This window comes from Schistocerca piceifrons, chromosome 4, assembly GCF_021461385.2.
Source record: "Schistocerca piceifrons isolate TAMUIC-IGC-003096 chromosome 4, iqSchPice1.1, whole genome shotgun sequence".
NCBI lineage: Eukaryota > Metazoa > Arthropoda > Insecta > Orthoptera > Acrididae > Schistocerca > Schistocerca piceifrons.
Window position 1 is genome coordinate 336353470 of NC_060141.1, and position 19286 is coordinate 336372755.

General features: G+C 41.7%; 1 protein-coding gene across 2 annotated transcripts in view; it reads right to left on the bottom strand.

Moving 5' to 3' along the window:
- Positions 1-17765, bottom strand: part of LOC124795191 (zinc finger protein Noc-like) — a 116758-nt gene extending 98993 nt beyond the window's left edge. The window contains exons 1-2 of one of the 2 annotated variants that reach the window (XM_047259095.1): positions 17575-17765; positions 12295-12369 (exon numbers count right to left, since the gene is read on the bottom strand). In XM_047259095.1, the coding sequence (XP_047115051.1) occupies positions 12295-12369; positions 17575-17637 (138 nt within the window). In that variant the 5' untranslated portion in view covers positions 17638-17765. The remainder of the gene's footprint in view (positions 1-12294; positions 12370-17574) is intronic. The other variant, XM_047259096.1, reaches the window with a different exon arrangement.
- Positions 17766-19286: the final 1521 nt, after the last annotated feature.

Consider the following 19286-nt stretch of genomic DNA (forward strand, 5'->3'; position numbering starts at 1 on the left):
GTTTATCGCTCCTTTAATTTCGTTGCAAGAATAAGATGTAATTTTGTGTGTGTGTGTGTGTGTGTGTGTGTGTGTGTGTGTGTGTGTGTGTGCGCGTGCGTGTGTGTGTAAGTCAATGTCCCGACTGACTCATTCACTAACTCATCATCGGCCAGCCAAAACCGATTAGGATTGAAACTTGAAACATAGCGAGGGTGTTGATCTTACAACGGAGGTGTCGTATGAGAAGTGCTTTTCCGTAATTCCATCCCTAAGGGTGTGAAACAGGTGATGAAAGGATTTTTGAAAATATGTCACTATTAAGGCAATTCTGAAACTAGACCCACCAAAATTGGTATTTGGTTTCTCTGTCAGATATAAATACGTGTTTCACCATTTTTCGTACCCCTATGGAAGAGAAAAAATGGGGGCGTAAGTTTTTTAATAAATTATTATTATTATTATTATTATTATTATTATTAAAGCTACATCTATGAAGATTGGTATTTGATCCCTCACTTAGTAATAACAAGAATATGCTGTTAACTGTTTTGGAAATTCAGCACCTAAGGGGTGGAATAGGATCACACTGATTCACTGACTCCTCATAGCTCAGCCCAAACCACTACGGATCGAAACCTAAAATTTGGAAAGGGTATGACCTTTATACCGTAGGTATATCGTTTAAGAAACAGTTGCTGGAGATTCCACACCTAAGGGAATCAAATAGTAGCAGAAATCTATTTTTAATATTTCAATTGTGCAAGGAAATTTGAGGCTAACTCTTTGAAAATTTGTATTTGGCTTCTCTCTGGAAAAGAAATAAAGTATTCTCACTGTTTTTCAAAATGCAACCCGTAAAGGTTTGAAATAGGTGATTAAAACTGTTATGAAAGTATTTCATTACAATAAGTTTTTTTTAAACTATTTCCCTTCTCAGTTGGATGTACAGAATTACGTGTTAGAGGATGAAAGCTTCTACGGAAATATCACCAAAAGACAGCGAATGCATGATTATCAAAAACCTTGCAGTTTTGGTCAGAAGAACATTCGGAAAAGACCGTGTTTCTAGCGCGAAACTTAAGAATGTTTTGCAATTTGTGAACAACAAAAAAATTACATCTAAGTAAAACACAAACAAAAAGGTCTGTGCAGACTATACAGTGTACGGAAGCGAAGCAGCGGGCGGTAAACCGGTGGAGAAATAATTATTCTTACTCTTTTTTCGAAAATTAAGCTTTCTTTACCCCACACTTCCAGTCGGCTGTCACATGTGAAAGTAGCTGCGTGTGTTTTATGCTCAGACCAATGGATCCATAGACCCACTGATCTAGAGTGTAATTCGTTTCGAGAAAACTGGTACACTAATTTAAGTACATTACTGGAATGGCTAGTAATCCATAGCAGCGTTGCAGAGCCTTACACTCTAGGGACGTTTAAGATGATAATCCACGAGGATTCTCGTTAATGAACTGTAGGTCAACTCCGGGATGCCGGCGCACGTGGCTTTGCGTGGGATGACAGAATCCAGGACGAAGGGACTGTCCGTTAAGATTCGCGGGCGGGTCCCCCGCTGGGACGCGTCATAGCGGGACAAACTGTGAATGATGAGCGCCCGTGCCGAGAACAATGCCTCCTTAGAATAAAGCGTGCCCAATATCTCTTGCGCGCCTGAGGTAATGGTTTTATTCGCGACGGAGAGCCTTGACCACCGGATAACCGATGCGGCGCAGCCGGAATACATTACGCCGCATTATGTTGCCACACGGGCGCCGGTACACGAGACCTCCCTTTCATTACCGTCACATGGCTGAGAGACGCTCTGAAGAAATGCTCGCATAAACGGAAGAGTGGAGGTTAATCTGACATGTTCAGTGCCTACGTGCTGCAGGTACAAGGCGCTCCAAATTGTGGAGTGGAATATTTTACCTAACATTCCGTAGTGGTGCTGAATAGTCATAATGAGGCCTGACAAAACTGTAATTTTGTATACCTCGGTAACTTGATGATACTGTAGGCTTCAGAGTGCATCATGAATACGGCTGATCGCTGAGCCATCTGACAAGGAAGTGAATTTCCAAATTTATGTACGTTAGGAGCAGAAAAATCTCCCACATTTCAGAACTCAAAATTTGTACCACAACCAGTTAATGTCTCCTTATGCACCAGAAAATAAAACGGTCTAAATAAATATAACAGCCGGATCCAGTTACTATGTATTAGCTTTTAGAGAAACAGGATTTCTGGTTTAGCTTCCCGTAACTGCCAGGTCTTCAGAGTACAATAAGGAAGTTGACAGCTGTCTGAAAGAAAATCGACTGCACTTACTTTCTGGAGACTAATCTATAATGTACTCACGACAATTATTAGAGACATAATGGCTATGCATAATAAGTTTGAGTTAAATGTGTGCTTATACGACTGTGCGGTTTAGGTGTTCACTGCCCAAATTTAGCCTTGAATACACACGGGTTGTACGTTCACTATCATTGCTTTTTGTACTTTTTTTTATGGGAAAGCTTTGATGCAGACTAGCTTTGTCATATGCAGACCTGACAAAATATCATTCGTGCTCTGTTACGGGATTCAGGTTTGAGTGGCGTTTTGCCACTGTTTACTGCTGCTTTTAGAACTTTCAATTGTCAACTGCTGGTTTGTGTACAGAGAACAGTGCTGCGAAAACCAGACTGCTAAAAATAGCATTCTCAATCATCGTTGATAGAGGATGTGTCTGGTAAAGACTCTTCCGGGTTGTCTAGACAGGAGGAGAGCAGAAATGAATGAGACGCTGTATTAAGGTAAGTTAGGCTTCTCAAAAATGCAAAAATATATCTAAAACCATATCTGAAGAAGCGATGCAACGGGTATGATCACTACGCAACAGTGGATGGCATTTTATCACCACGAACATATCACTATGAGACTGCGATAGCAGAACTAAAAGTGCATACAATGCTACCTGTACCTCTGCCTTACTAAGGGAAAGGATTGTTTCAAACTTATAACGAGTGAAGCGGTCTGCACCACGTCTTTGTATTACAGAAGTTATAAAGTTGATAAGATTATTACATGTTTCTTCCGTAACATTTTGCTAGCATTTATTTGAAATAAGCGTAAAATAAGGACAAACTTTTACTCATTATTCTCGTAGCATCATTCATGTTGTTGCAAGTCAGATGGCAATTAAACTGAAATAAAACCTGACCCTCACGATCATGCAACATTTTCCATCGTCTAATTTGCCGAAATATTGAGAAAATTAAGATTAATTCAGGATGCTCTTGAAGCGTTCTCGGTGCAAAGGGTTAAAATGTCAATATGCCGACATAAAAAACTATTTCCGAAATTTTATGAACGAATTTTTATGCTAGTGTAGGAACATACTTCCGTTTCAATTTTGTTTCCTGCTGAACTTCTGTATTTTAAACATTTTCTGTGAAAGAGCAGTCGCACGAACCGTTAACTGTAAGCTTGCAACTTAATCTCTGACAAGATGGCCGAGCGACTATCTTACGTCAGCCTTCCTCGAGCTGACATCGCATCATTTGTAACCGACAGCCGGCCGCGCGGTCTTTCGCAGGAAAAGCCTCGTGCGTGCGCCATCGCATTAAATTGCAGGCAGCGTGCGTAGCGATAAATTCGCCAAGACCGATGATCCTGTCACGGCCCCGCGGGCGGACACACAGCGCGAGAACTGCCGTTGGCGGCTTGCAACATTTCTGAACGTTCGGTGTGCGAACAGTGGGTCAGACAAGCGTCAAAGATTTTACACCAAAGAGAGCACAGATATACAAAATGAGAAGCACCCAGATTTCTGTAACGTCTGTCAGTTTTAGTCATCTGCACCTGTTGTACGTAAACTATTTGCTGTTCTATCAGAGTTCACGTCAGGAGAATATTATTTTAATGCACAGTTGGAAACTAAAGCAACTCGGGATTTTATTTTGATTGATCAAGTGAACATGAAAAACAAAATATTCGCATGAATAGAAAAAATTTTAGAGCACCACCACAAACAGATGATCATTAGAATAGTACCACGCCACTCCTTTTCCCTCATTCACCGCTGATTCCCTCCATATAACCTCTAATGCAGTAATGGAATTATTTTCGGTAGACAGCTGTCGGAAAGGGGAGAATTGCATGGTGCTGAGTGTGTCAAAAACGACCGTTGTGGAATGGTGCGCCAAGTTGCGTATTGAATAATGGTAACGCACGTCCACATATCGGGAAGCAGTAGCAAAAATATCTGATCTTTTAACCCGTACTAGGAAGAAGCGTGACATCGGATATCTAATGCAACATTGAACCAGTATGTGTTATCCATGTTCCCTAAGATGTTTTGGGTGATATCTCGATTTTTTCTGTTTCTGCGAAATCTGTATCAGTACACTAGATACAGGGTATCCCGTGTAGTTTCCTCGAGCAGTAAAAACTGATAGTGTCTAAAAACCGACGTGGGTGTACGACAAAAATGCGGTAAAAACAGTGTCCCAGGAGGTGGTGCCAGCTTTAAAACAGTCATCAAGGTCTGGGTCAGAGCATCAGCCAACAGATTGGAAACAACTTACTGAAATCTGTGATCATATGCTGCGCTTTGTCATTCAAAAAGAGGTTTTTTAGTATATTCTTACAACACTATATTGTTGTCTGCAGAGACCTCTTGAAAGGAATAGACCGGAATTGTACCTACACACAGCACCAAATCGCTATCAGCTTTAGTCGGAGGAATCAGTCTAACAAAATCGGCTTAGGCTGTTGGCGAAACTGTGAACAGCCTCATTCTCTCTCTTCAGGGATACTTTTTGTAAGAGGCCATTTCTGGACAGACGGCAGTGTTATATCTCGCAGTGTCAGCGGAACAGCACATCACGATCTACAGCTGGTAGTTGGTCTGTGTATCGACGATGCAACAGAAACTTAGTCCCATTTCGATGAATAAACACGCACGGTGACTAACCAGGCAAGTCACAGAAAGTGAAGTACATGTTCTTTCTTGGCATGGGCAAACTAACAAAGATAATGTTTCATACAGGAATTTTTATGCTCTTATATTCACTCACTCAACTGCATTTCTAAAGTTTCATTGACTCCCCTTACGTCGACTGTTTGTGGTAATCTGCAAAAGGAACACAAAATTTACCTTTTACATAGCTAGAGCGGAAAGTATCTGCTCTATCACATTTTTAATGTAGCGGGAAGCTAACAACGGTGATGAAAGTGCTTAGCTTTGTTCTTGCTGTTTATATTAGAGGTGACTCACTGTTTCTGAAGAACATGCCGCAGATGTTCATGAAGAACTGCTGACAATTTTGTTTTCTCTGTTTTTTTTCCCTTCCTCCGTCAGTGATCCGAATACTTAATATGTCTGGACAATACCATTCCCACGGAAGGAGGAATCCAAAGCTTTACTTGCAACGTAACAACACTTCGCTTGTTGCATTAACAGCAACGCTTTCCACGGACGATAAACTTTGCTAAAAACCGTATCTAAATGACGGTAGTAACTACGGTCCCATAGGTATCTAAAATTACTCAAGTTACACCCACTGCAAGGACTTACCACTAAGTCTAAATTATAAAACGGATATTGAGATTACAGAGCACGAATCCTCGACAGAACTTGGGAATTTTAGCGCTCTACATTGGATATCACTCTTACAGACGTGTGAAATGTGACGGACCTTTTAAGAACAGAAAGAAAGGTCGGGGTGGGGGGAGCCTGTGGTGAGCGCTTGCCTACTGAGGAATAACAGACAAAAAAAAAAAAAAGACGGACAGCTTACGAGATTCGTACTGAAGCTACGTACGGCATGAACTTAATAAAAGGGAAATACGCAGAGAACTTATTTTCAGACTCCAAAATGAACACAGCAGTGAAGTACATAGTATTCAACAAATCGTAAGAGTGGACAAGAAAACTGAAAAGAAACGGCCGTGCCCTATAGCTACAAGCTTGGTACCCTTCTGAAATGATTTGCGAAAACCAAATAAGGTTGACACCGCCACGTAATCAATTTCTCAGTAGCGAGTAGAATGATGACTTTCTGTGACTGATTTTCTAGCAACACCAAGGGTCAATTTCGTTGTTACGTTTAGTTCAGGACTGTTAGTTTAGCTAGTGATTTGGAAGTGGACGTCTAAAAAAAAATGGGTACTTCATAGTCGTTTCACTCTGTATTTTTATGTAATAGGTATTTTACTGATGTGTGCTCGACTTACGTAGTTGCACATGGGTTTGATACATTGGTTGGGTTTATTATTGAATTTACTTGGATACGATATTGGATAGTTGTCTTGGCTTGCAGCATGGAAGCCTTCCTTGGAGTTAACACAGCCGAACTAGCAGACTCTTCTGATAATTCTGAAATCAGAGTGGAATTTATTTTGATACTACATGAAGTAAACGGCTGCAATAAATTGTAGGATAAGCGTTTTGATAGTGTCGACAACAGTGACCCAGAATGAAGGCACACATAACAAACAGCCTAAATACGGAATAGACGAGTTTATAAAATACAACATGCAAAAACTCACAAGCATCTCGCATTAACGTTAAAGAATGAGCAAAAATCATTTAAATATTGAAGTCTTCAAACAAATAAAGTGAAACCTATATTGGTGACCACTGCCTGTACGTAATAAACTTGCTAACTTATTTCGCTTTGTATCTTTGTATTTCTAGGCTTCCACACAACGTCCGTCATTTTATAGCCTTGAACGTCCTTGTTATCGTCATTTCAAAGCACTGACATCCCTGTAGATTTCCTAGGAAACATCAGTACCAATATCAAAAATAAATTACTTACTTTGACATCTGAATGTTCTGAATAGGACATTATACCACCTCACGTTACAAAAAGCAGAACTACTGTATTACCCGGGAGGGCAAATGCATAGAACTGTACAAATTACAGGACACAAGCCCTTGTCACATGCGTCAAAATTATTAATGCTAGTAGTTAACGAGCATGTTAAAAATAAAATGTATTGGAACTTAGCCAGTGATCAAGTAGGTCACAGAACAGAGAAAGTAACGAGAGAAGCAATGTTGGCACGTCCTTATATATTGGAAAGAAAATTAAAAGTAAACAAGCTGAGACAACTAAACAATTTCGGAGGCCATTAAATCAGAAGACCTAACCAATGTACCAATCACACGTGTAACTACGTAAGAGTCAATTACTCCCAGCCAAAAGGTTTATGACATAAAAATTTAGAGTGAAGAAGCGACGAAAAACCCAAATGTTTTACGTGTGTATTTTGAAATCACACGCCAAACTGACGGCCCTTTTGTAATTGTATATACTCCACAGACCTAACTGTATCAATGAAACTGAACCTTGGTAGTGTTGTTATAATACAGATCACAGGAAGTCATCGTTATTCTCGCTGTTGAGACATTAAATACAGGGCGATGTCAAGCAAATACGAGTTTTCCCCAATAATTTCAGAAGAATGGCAAGCTTGCAGCAAGAGATCGTCGACGATTCCTTACAATTTCCTTGTTCATTATTAACGGTTTGTTGAATACATTAAATTTATTACACCATAATATGGGCTCCAGTGTTATTTCCATTTTGGAATATGAAATCAAGTTCTGTACATAGTTTTCTTTTAATAAATTTCCTAAATTGTCATTCTTTATGTGGCGTCACTGATAACGTACAGATTAAAATCAACATTTACTTATACCTCAGGACTCTCGCTACCAGATTAATTTTTACAAAAGAATTATGTTTTAAGATATATGGCGCCACTGGAAACATGAGGGTGGTTCATAAACACACAGTATACCGTCATACACGTGTGTTTATCTAATTCCATCAATCTAACCTACTGAAATGCAGAGAAGCACAAGACGAAGCGAAATAGGGTTCCACGCAAGCAAATAACAGATTATCGGTAAATTATGAAAGAAATGTAGTTATGATAAACATCTAAACACTGTGGCAAGAATGTTTTACATACTGATAGCATATAGGGCAGGGGATGTAATAAATTACTCCATTTGTCATGATATATTTGCTCGAGTATGTGTACGTGGAAGTTTCTGTTAACTGTTTCCTAATTACAAACTGTCTGAAGTCTTAAATAATCTGAAATTAAAATATCATAATACTCCTCAGACTGAATTATAATGTCCAGAAGCTACAACTGTAGCCTCCACAGGGGTCGGAAACTCAGTAGAAAGCACAAATATGTGAAATTATCCTACATTCCAAGGACTAAGTTACGACCATGCGGACACAGTAAGAAACTTCTGGTGTAAGTCAACTGTACACCAAATGACAGTCGAGCAACGTAACTAAGTGGCGAAAACAATTCACGAGGTTCTTTTTTATTTGAATTTATAGAACTAAGTATTTCTCGAATTTCTAGCATTTCATGTTTTTCAATAAGCAGTGTTCACCGAGGTTTAGACTTACTCGAGAAATGTTTCCGATGTATGAAAAATATAGTTGAAGAGGCACGATGACCTACCCATTTATGTACCATCGCAAAAACATGATGTACTTGCGTTCGACATCCGGCTGGTTCTTCAAGGATTTCTGGTACTTAAGTTGACTCTCCTGTCACTGTTAATGCAAGTCACGATTATTCTGCAACCACTCACTAGGTTATGGACTATTTATTTCACAATATTGATGGATTTGCGAGGTCTTTGGAGGCAATGGTGCTCATCTTGAGGCATCAAGCAGTTCTGAACAATTTTCTTTCTGATGAAGATTGTTATTATCTACAGTTTTCGAGCTTCTCCCTTAATTTTGGATCTTGTGCCTCCTTGAAGTATGTCCTCTAGCTGCCGCAACGGTTGAGCATCCGCCATCGTTAGTAGTACTTTTCTGCACAGCTTCTGAATAACTTTTCACATGAGGTTTGTGTATGGAAATAGTATACACCCCCACCCTCTTAAATGTGATCCGTAAGGAAGGATGGTCCATTGAAATAGCTTATTTTATGTTATGATTTGCATGAATCTGATGTTTTAACGAAATCGCAATTCATATGATGAGTAACGATAATACTGTCTGCAAAATTCAAAACAGCCGTTATTTTGCTTCGGAATATATATATAAACACAAATAGGATGGACTGAACCTAAGAATACATGACTTCTGCTTTTATCCGTAATGAATCGTAACGTGTGACCTCATATGCGCGCAAACCGCGGTCGGACATTAACGTTCGAAAAATAAGTCCTCATGCAACCACCGCAGTCTGTCCCGAAATTAAATGGAGCAGTAAAATGAAGATTAAGAAGACCTAAAAGAACGAAGTCTTCTACTATGATTGAACGTGGCAAGAATAGGTAGCAGTCGACATCAGCGTCAAAGTACCGATAAACCTGGACGTTAGTGCCCTGTTCCCTTGACGGTCTGTGTGAGAGCCACCATTTTAAATTCACTGTGGAGCGTTTCAACCAATATGAACCGGCCTGTATTCAAATCAAATTCGAGACTGATATGCTTTAAAGCTGATTCTCATTGAACCTCAAGGACCGAAACGTCAAAGCACCCCGCAATGCATTTCAAATGGCCACATCCAAACAGATTGTCAACAGAACGTGACGCCGACATTTACGTTTCCGGGGACTCGAAGGGAGCGGCAGTGACTTCATCCGTCAAAGTGGAAACTATGATTTTACAATACCTGTACAAAGAAAAAACCTCTGCATAAATAAGAACAGTGCAGAAAATTTTCATTAACAAAGAAAGTTAACAATGAAGTAATCAGCTCCACTGAACGATACAAATGTAGTTGCTATAGGTGTTTCTTGGTACTTAGAAAGAAAACAAAACAACTAAATAAGATAAAATGTCTATGATTTGCCATTAAATATTGTCTCAAGTGTTTATATGCACAAATTTCTTTGAGAAAATAAGTGTGTATGTACTGAAATGGTTTTACGACTCTCCTGCTACTGCTTCTGAGCAGCGTGGAAAGTTTACCACAAAACCTTTGCCAAAAATATGCCTTCCAATTTTGCTCTGGCCCTTAATAAAGAATCATCAGCTGTACTTTTATTATGGTATTATGCATAGGTCAGAATAACGAAGTGATTGAGAGGTAAGTGTTTACAGGACAGCTACCATAATAATAACCAGTCAGAGAATATGCTTGGTCACGGTTATGGCATCGCTCTGCTACCTCTGGTGCGAGTTGCAACCGTGAGTTATAGATGGGCTTGCAGCCGGTAATACAACTGATTCGTTTAAATTGTTTGCAGTGATTCTCTGTGTGGCGGGCTTATCTAGGGAAACAGAATGCCCAGAACTCGAAGTGCAGATAAAAATAATACATTACCAGCCTGTTAACTATACAGAATACTGCACGTCAACAGGTAACGTATGAAAGTATCCACAACGGAAGCACTCATATGTTGCTCATGCAGCCATATTGCGTCCGCTATCAAAAATTAACCGACAACATTGGTCCCTCTTGTGCACAACGGTCAGTCTGTTAGTTTCATCGAAGTGTAGTGTCCCATTTTCCTTCACCACATCTAAAAACTTTTTGTCTAGAAACAAAATAAAAATTTGTCAAACAAATATTGTTTATCCACCAGGAAGACACTGACCAACATGTTTGTCTTTCTTGTATTTTCGTTCTTTACGAAGTATGTAGCCATCTTTAAGGAGCACCCTATATCTTTTATTCGTTTACCCACTTTCCCTCCAAGACCTGTTCAGAAAGTGCCTCAGTTTATCATTCACGTCAACATAACTATAATAAAAACTTAACGCAAAAGTGACCGAACTTATACTATTATAGCCTACAGGGTGCATGTTCCTTGGGTAACGTAATTCATCCAGAGTAAACACAGGGATACAGTGATTCGGACAACCGGCTACAGCTGAAGGTCTGTGTGAGCACAAAGTATAGCAAACAAAGGTAACGTAGAAATGCCACCCGTCTATAGAGGATCTAAGTTAAACTAACTGAAGACGGTTGACTGAATAGGCGTTGTGCTTTTTCCTTATGTTTTCGGTGTACCGGCACTGTGTGACAGTACAGGAGTGTCGTAGTCACATTCGTGTTATGTGACAGTTTTGGAACATGTCTTGAAATGGATTGTTGTGCGATAAATATGGGATGATATGTAAAATTGCGTACTGCTGTTAATGTTTCCTTAAGTCACGAAGGTACAAGACAATCATGCTGTCTAGTTTTCCCTTGTTGCATAAATAACATCTGCTTGATACTGTTTTTCTTCCTTCATTTTTCTTCTGGACAAAGCTACTCTGAACTGTCAACATAAATGGGACACCCTGTATTCCGACTCAACAGCCAATTCACAATGGCCATCACCTCACGTCAAAATATTCCGCAATGCTTTGCACATAGAGGCATTCACACAGGTCGTCAACGGACCATTATGTCACGGTTCCTCGGGAAGGAAGTGTCGATGGTGGCGTCTGCTACGCATATCCGCTGCTCTCGTCCTTTCGTACTAGTGGATTTTGTATTTTTGTGTCTTGTACGTGTTAATTTTATTGTTGTTTCGTTTTGGTGGTAAATTTCAAATGTTCCTAGTGGACTTGGATTTTTTTTTGCGTTGAAGTGACTTCTCCAAACGAGGTCAGATACCTGAAAGCGATAAATTATAGGTTTTACAACGACAAAGCAGAGCTAATGCCCACTTGGTATGCAAATATGTTGACGAAGCAGTTTTAATTAAATAACATTTTAGTGAAAAATTCAGGTCTAGTGAAGGAAAAAAAAGTAGTTTATGCCATTAGTTACGTAAGAAAAAATATTATGGATAAGGTGAACACGCTATTTATTCCCTAATAAATATTGTTTGATGTGATTATAATCTAGCAATCAAATATCGACGTTTTGAAATATTCCACTTCTCAGCACTTTTCCATGTTTAACTGATCAAGAATATATATAAGTTAGTTTTGAGCATTAGCAAACTTTATCACCGTCATTCTTCAGTTCCGATGCTATCTCATAACCTCACTTTCACCGTACTTAGCTATGCTAATTTATGCAACGTGACGGTCTGTGTGAATACACTGACATGACGTTGCCGTGTGTGATGGCCAGTGCGAATTGACCTTTACTGGAACACAGATGGAACCTCACAGTCTCACTTTCATGGATCGGGACTGAGGTGTTTCCGACGCTCCATCTACTTCGAATACGCCACAATTTGACGGTGACGTAGGCTTCCCTCGACAGCGCTCGTGAGAAGGCAGGGAGGATTTGACGAGAGCAGTGCCAAGCCGAGCCGCGTGGTTGGCGGGCTCGGGGCGGCAGCAGAACGCGTGGCGGTCCCACGCGGCCGGTGTGGCGGTACGGTACCTGTTGTTGCAGCGGCTCGTGGCCCAGGTCGGGGTCCAGGATGTCCGGCTGCGAACCCCGGCCGCGCACCGACCACTGCGGCAGCCAGAACAAGCACGCCCTCATCAGCATCGTCTCACTCTTTAATGTCAGTGCGCCCGTTTTGTGATTCCTTCCCCGGAGAGCGCCAAAACTGGCACAATACGCGAAGGAAACGCAAGAACTGCTTTTGTAATTAAAATACAGTCACGTTGGGGAATGAAATTATTTGATTAGTGTCGCAGTTAAGGACATGCAAGAACTGGTAGTAGTAATACCGCTTACGGCTCTTAAAAAAATATTTATCGCGACTGCAATTTCGACGTTTTTCGAGCACAGTATAAAGTCAAATCCCACCGGTATTCTACAACGTCAAGTATACTGCGACAGTTTCCAACAGTCTGAATGCAAATACCACGTGGGCACAATTAAAAAGCAGCTACACATGGAGGCCAAGCGTGGGCTGTAATTATCGTATTGCAGAGAAACTTGCTAGATATACTACTAAATTAATGCGGAACCGAGTTATGTTGGAAAAAAATAATAATTCCAGTTTTGGCCACCAGATACAAATCTGGCGCTGTACAGCATCTCGTCGACGCCTCTCAAATTCAAGAAATAGTGCAAGGGACCGTTAGTATTAAAATCAACATTGTGCCTTTGACACTGAGTTGTGCTGCCCACGTCCTGTTTTAATTCATTACATATTGAAACATTTCAGTACATGTTTCTTACATTCACAGCACCAGCGTTTCACAAGTGGCCAAAACTATAACTAATTTTTTTCCAACGTAAACCGGTTCCGAACTAACGCATCGGAATATCTACGGAGTATTGCCTTCATACAACTATTACAGCCCATACTGAACCTGTGTGAGCAGCTGCACTTTAATAAACAGTACATGTACTGGTATAAGTCCACTTCACACACACACACACACACACACACACACACACACACACCATACGGACATAAACAATGTGATTTTTTTTTTTTTAATTACAAATCCAATCAACAGTCAGCTATCAGAATGATTCGCTTCTACTTATCTTACGGATGTAGGGTTTGCTCCTACGCATACTAATTATTTTTGTGCTTTCCATATGATATGTGATCACAGCTGTAGAAGAGTGGGTGTACTTGCAAAATCATACCTATTTGCATTTAGACTGCTGGAAACCATGTTCCACCATGTTACGACTTGATGCTGCAGACTGTGCTTACAGTTTAACGGGCTGTTATAGATAACAAGATGCCGAAATTGTTATCCCACTGAACATTTTTTTTAACAGGTACAAGCGGACTTACTAAATTCAGTAATTACATTGAGGCTGTGGACCCAGTCATCAAAATATGCACGAACACTATACCATAACCTTTTCAAGTATCCCTTCCTGTACACCCACATTGTGTGCAGCTAATCGAAAGCTCACGCCAGAAAACCTTATGTTTTTCCCCCTCCATGTGTTTACACCAGCTACACATCTAATCGGACTCTATGTAGTAGACAAGTTTCATTGATGGCAGTTCCGATCACGTCTTTTGATAATATTTACGGTAATGTACGCCGATTCGACTAAGGCTCTGTACATATACATTGATTAAATTTACTTGTAGAATGCAAGTGAATTTGGTACTTTATTCTGAATTATTGATGTTAACAACCTGTCAGGCATCATGGCTCAATATTATTGGGTTGTTATGCTTGAAGATGTAGTTTTAATGCTATTGTTGCACTCTCATGCAAACTTGAGTTAATGGTTTAGATCAACTCAAAACCATGGAATCAGCGTAGAGATAATCCTGATATTGTTCTTATCATGTAGATAACAATACATGTTATCGGTTAGTTGCAACATATTTATTTCGTGAGTAATAAATACTAAATGTTTGAAATTTGCAGCAGATTACAACAGTGTTCAACTAACATGTGAAAGGTTGCAGGTACATAAATATTACTTGCTAGTAATTTCGTTTAATAACGAAGAAAGTCACATCCAACACTCTTTAGCGTGGACTCTGTCCACAGACAAACCACTAACAGTATCAGTTTCTCCTCATTCGTACCGGTATGTGTCCGCTACATAAAAATTTTGCCACGAATAACGCCAATTTGACGCACGATGTAGTGGTGAAAAATTAATTTAAAATAAACATTTGAGTGTAATCTCTGGCACAAAGTAATTTGAGTACTCAAGACGTGCAATCAGGTCTGTGAAAATTTATAATCCAGTGTTTCTGGCAACGGTGTATATCCCTAGGGGCACGACAAAAGGCCCACATTTTGAGGTTTTATCTGAATTTTACAATACTCTCTAATCTTAACACAAAAATGTATTATGAAGAATTTTAACATTGGTCCTCGCCAAACGAAATTAATAATGGCTCCATCCTCTATCAAAGTACTAGATTTTTAGTTCGACAGCTCTTATGTTGTGAAAATGAATGTCATGCAAGCACAGGCATCTCCGGTCTTTGGTTTCAATAAAACTCGTAAAGTTATGCAACCACGTTATTTACATCGATTTCAGTACTGAATGACTGAAAATTTCGTCGCTGTTACAGAATGGCACCGTAACAAGATCCGAGTGGTTTCACTCAAAATACTTACTACTGTTATTTGTGCCCGAACATTAGACTGAATAGAAATTCAAATCAGCACTTCCTGTAACCCATGACGTCCCAGCATGCAAACTGCATGCACTAAGATGTGTCTACTTTAGGTGTTAGAAATTCTGTAACACATTATTAGTATAAAATAATTAGCATGTACTCATTTCTAACGAATAACTAGCTACTAACGAACTGATGTGCTTACTCTGCGTGATGCAGGTAATACAGAAGTTACATACAAAATAAAGGGATAAATCACTGGACATGCAGATGTTCGAGGGATCTGCTATGAGTAAGAAGGGAGATAAACTGAATAAAATGATACAACACTCCAGATCACGTCGCTATAGCATCAAAATGTGGGGTGCAGTAGATAATTATTTTTCCATGTCTGATTCTCCTTGTAGCCTTGGACACAAATGTGGAGTTGCTGGCGACGTGAAAGCAATATCAAAACACATCAACCTAAGCATCGCTAGGTCCGAAACAGTGCCCACCTCCACTCTTCGTCGATGCGTTTAGCGACAGACCCAAGCGCTTCTGTAGATTTGGTAGGGAACCTACTGACGTAAGATGAAGCTACAAATGCATAATGTAGACAAAAAACCTTGTTACATACTACAGACTTTGATGTGAAACACCGCCGTAGAGAAACCACATTTGTATCATAAACGTGAGAGGTAGCATAAAACGAAGGAGTTGAAGCAGTTCACAGCGTCAAGGGCTCTATGTCTAAGGAGGAGGTGAGCAGGTGTAAACAAAGAGGTAGCAACATCCTCAACATTGATTCAGAAGGATATACAGCGCTCCAAGAATTATTCTTGATCGCTGCTGGCTGTTGATAAATTGATATCGATACTCAATTACTGTTGTTATTGGAGTATCATTAAGTTGCTGTGATTGATGTCAGAATAGGCTGTCAGATTTATACTCACGAGAATTGAAAAATAATATGCCGTTGAAAAGAAACGTTGATTTTAATTCTACGATGTTATGTACTGATCAATAGTGCAAGGCGCTCTACCAAACCAGAACGTCTCTTTCAAATTTCCTCGATTTCCCCTGTAACAAGCGAATAAAAGGAAAGTCTTGGGGCTGTCTCTACACAACATTTATTGGTCTATTCAATTATATGTACCTTAGGGTGAACAGTTCTGGTACTCCCTGACGAATGTTTGATCTGAATGACTTTAGGAGTACGGTATTTTTGGCAACCATAAAACTACACTATAAAAGCTACCGCAGTGAAAAACGTTTCATCGAGTAGCGAGAGCAGCCCTTCTAGGTCTCTTAATAAAAGAACGGTATAACGAATTTGACGCGTGCTATGGATTTCGTTAGACGGGGCCGGTTCCACGGCTACGTAAGCAGGCATATCTCTGCGATTTGTTAGTGGTTTTAGTTGCTACCTATGTGCGTGCACTTGCGCAAAATAATCGCAGTGCTAGAACTGTTTTAACGAAATGTGCGCCAAAAACTGCTTATGTTCCTTATCTTCATTGAAGGCCAATTTCTCTTGTCGTATGTGCTGTTACACCTAAACCCAATAAAAGAAAAATATGAAAGGAAACTTTACATTGCGTTAAACTCTAGTTCCGAAACTACAGCCCAACATTGAAGCGTTTGCAGTTACATTTAATGCCGCACATTGCAATAAACAGAAAGATAGTAATACGAAGCTGGGATTTCCTGAAAGATGGAGCCACCATGAGTAGCCTGCTTACATCTCTGAGAATGTTGTTTTAAATGCGCTCATGTAAATAATGGTAACGAGGAACCTAATACAGTGAAATGAAAAAAAGAAGAATCACAGAATTTCGTGAAGGTATTTAGGAGACAGGTAATAGAAGCATAGACTCTGAGTAGCGCAAGTTTCATTGGAGACCGTGGTGTAATCAGCGAGTCTTTGGTAGTAAGAGACATTCTGTCAACAAATGTAGACGTTGCCAAATTGTAACGTTAACTGATAAATATTGTCTGGGCATAAAATATGTAGATGTTTCGATTTACCGTAAACAGTGGGCAGATGTTTCGTGCATGCTTATGACATCCACTTGCGACCCTCATTTAACTGGTCAATAAAGGAAATGGATACTTTCGGTCGTTGTCAATCTTTTGATACTGAAGAGAACTAGTACAGTATTAACCTTCTTGTAAATGTTACAGTACTTATCTCCGTGGTTGCTAAGAAAATTGGAGAGGACTTCCTCCCAATACAAGACACCTTTGCGGTTTTATTTTCACCCAGACGTGTTTAAGCACTATTGGTGATACCTTCAGTGGATTTATGTGTGTAATTTCCTTCTCACATGAAGCTACTGGATGTCTATCGTAGTACCTTCATTTCTACTGTGGTGTCTACAACTTGTCATAGTTTTTGATGTTGTGGTACTTTTGCTTTGTGTCGAGGTAATACGCTTACTTCTTTGGTTTTTGTTGATACACATGTATTTTCTAAGATTTGTTTGCAAAGCACAGTACAGCATTAAGAAATGTAATTACGTCTTTGCTGACGGATTTCTTGTTTCAACACACTCGCCATAGTGACAGCATCTTGGCTGCACTTATTTAGATAAGGAGAAAAGTGCGAGAGAAAGACTGTGCATTCATTTCTAATGTTCCGTTCTTAAGGTGGATCACTCCCTTACCGTAGTTGGTAACGGTGACAAGTAGTCCGGGTGCAAGTACTGGTTGGCGCTGGTGGTCAGCATGGCGGCTCCCTCGCGCTCGTCCACGGCACAACAACACTCGAAGCACGCTACGAGACTCCGACGCACATGACTGTCTCACTGCGCTGCTCCACTGTACTGTCGCCGCACCAGCTGCTTCTCGTTCGGCGTCCGCGAGGCGACTGCGGAGCGCGCGCCGCCCGCCTCCCCACCACCGCCACCCACGGCAGTCGCCGCTCTCTGATTGGTCCGCGCGCCGCGGCCACCGACTCGGCGCTATCGCCGCGGCGCGAGCCGGCGACACCGCTCTGTCTACTTAGCGAATTGTTTAAACGCGGGGAAGGGTGGTCGCGGTAGCCGGGCGCGCGGCCGGAGGCGGACCGTACCGCCGCGGCGAGCAAAAGGAGAGGAATATCGGGGAAGCGGGAAGGGGAGAAGGCCCCAAAAAAATTAAAAGAAGGCTGCCGACGTGATGTGAGGAGCAGCCGCCACCGCCTTACGCCTGTCGAGAGGGCGCGACGGCTGAACGGTGCCGCCTCCCAGCGGGGAGGCGAGGCTCCACTCCTCACTGATGGACAGGCGCCAGCTGCGCGTCGCGGGCAGGCGTCTGCCGGCGTCTGTACACACGGCACCTGGACGACGTGACGCCTCGGTTTTCTCTCAGATTTCTGTCAAATACAGAACGTCAATCGAGTCCCGTTATAATGTGAAAAAATCATAACCTCGAAACTGTTACTGCATCGTGGACTGCTGTAACAAGTTTAGCAGCTCTGAGTTATTTTTTTTGAAATGTAATGCCACAATTTCTACACTCCTGGAAATGGAAAAAAGAACACATTGACACCGGTGTGTCAGACCCACCATACTTGCTCCGGACACTGCGAGAGGGCTGTACAAGCAATGATCACACGCACGGCACAGCGGACACACCAGGAACCGCGGTGTTCGCCGTCGAATGGCGCTAGCTGCGCAGCATTTGTGCACCGCCGCCGTCAGTGTCAGCCAGTTTGCCGTGGCATACGGAGCTCCATCGCAGTCTTTAACACTGGTAGCATGCCGCGACAGCGTGGACGTGAACCGTATCTGCAGTTGACGGACTTTGAGCGAGGGCGTATAGTGGGCATGCGGGAGGCCGGGTGAACGTACCGCCGAATTGCTCAACACGTGGGGCGTGAGGTCTCCACAGTACATCGGTGTTGTCGCCAGTGGTCGGCGGAAGGTGCACGTGCCCGTCGACCTGGGACCGGACCGTAGCGACGCACGGATGCACGCCAAGACCGTAGGATCCTACGCAGTGCCGTAGGGGACCGCACCGCCACTTCCCAGCAAATTAGGGACACTGTTGCTCCTGGGGTATCGGCGAGGACCATTCGCAACCGTCTCCATGAAGCTGGGCTACGGTCCCGCACACCGTTAGGCCGTCTTCCGCTCACGCCCCAACATCGTGCAGCCCGCCTCCAGTGGTGTCGCGACAGGCGTGAATGGAGGGACGAATGGAGACGTGTCGTCTTCAGCGATGAGAGTCGCTTCTGCCTTGGTGCCAATGATGGTCGTATGCGTGTTTGGCGCCGTGCAGGTGAGCGCCACAATCAGGACTGCATACGACCGAGGCACACAGGGCCAACACCCGGCATCATGGTGTGGGGAGCGATCTCCTACACTGGCCGTACACCACTGGTGATCGTCGAGGG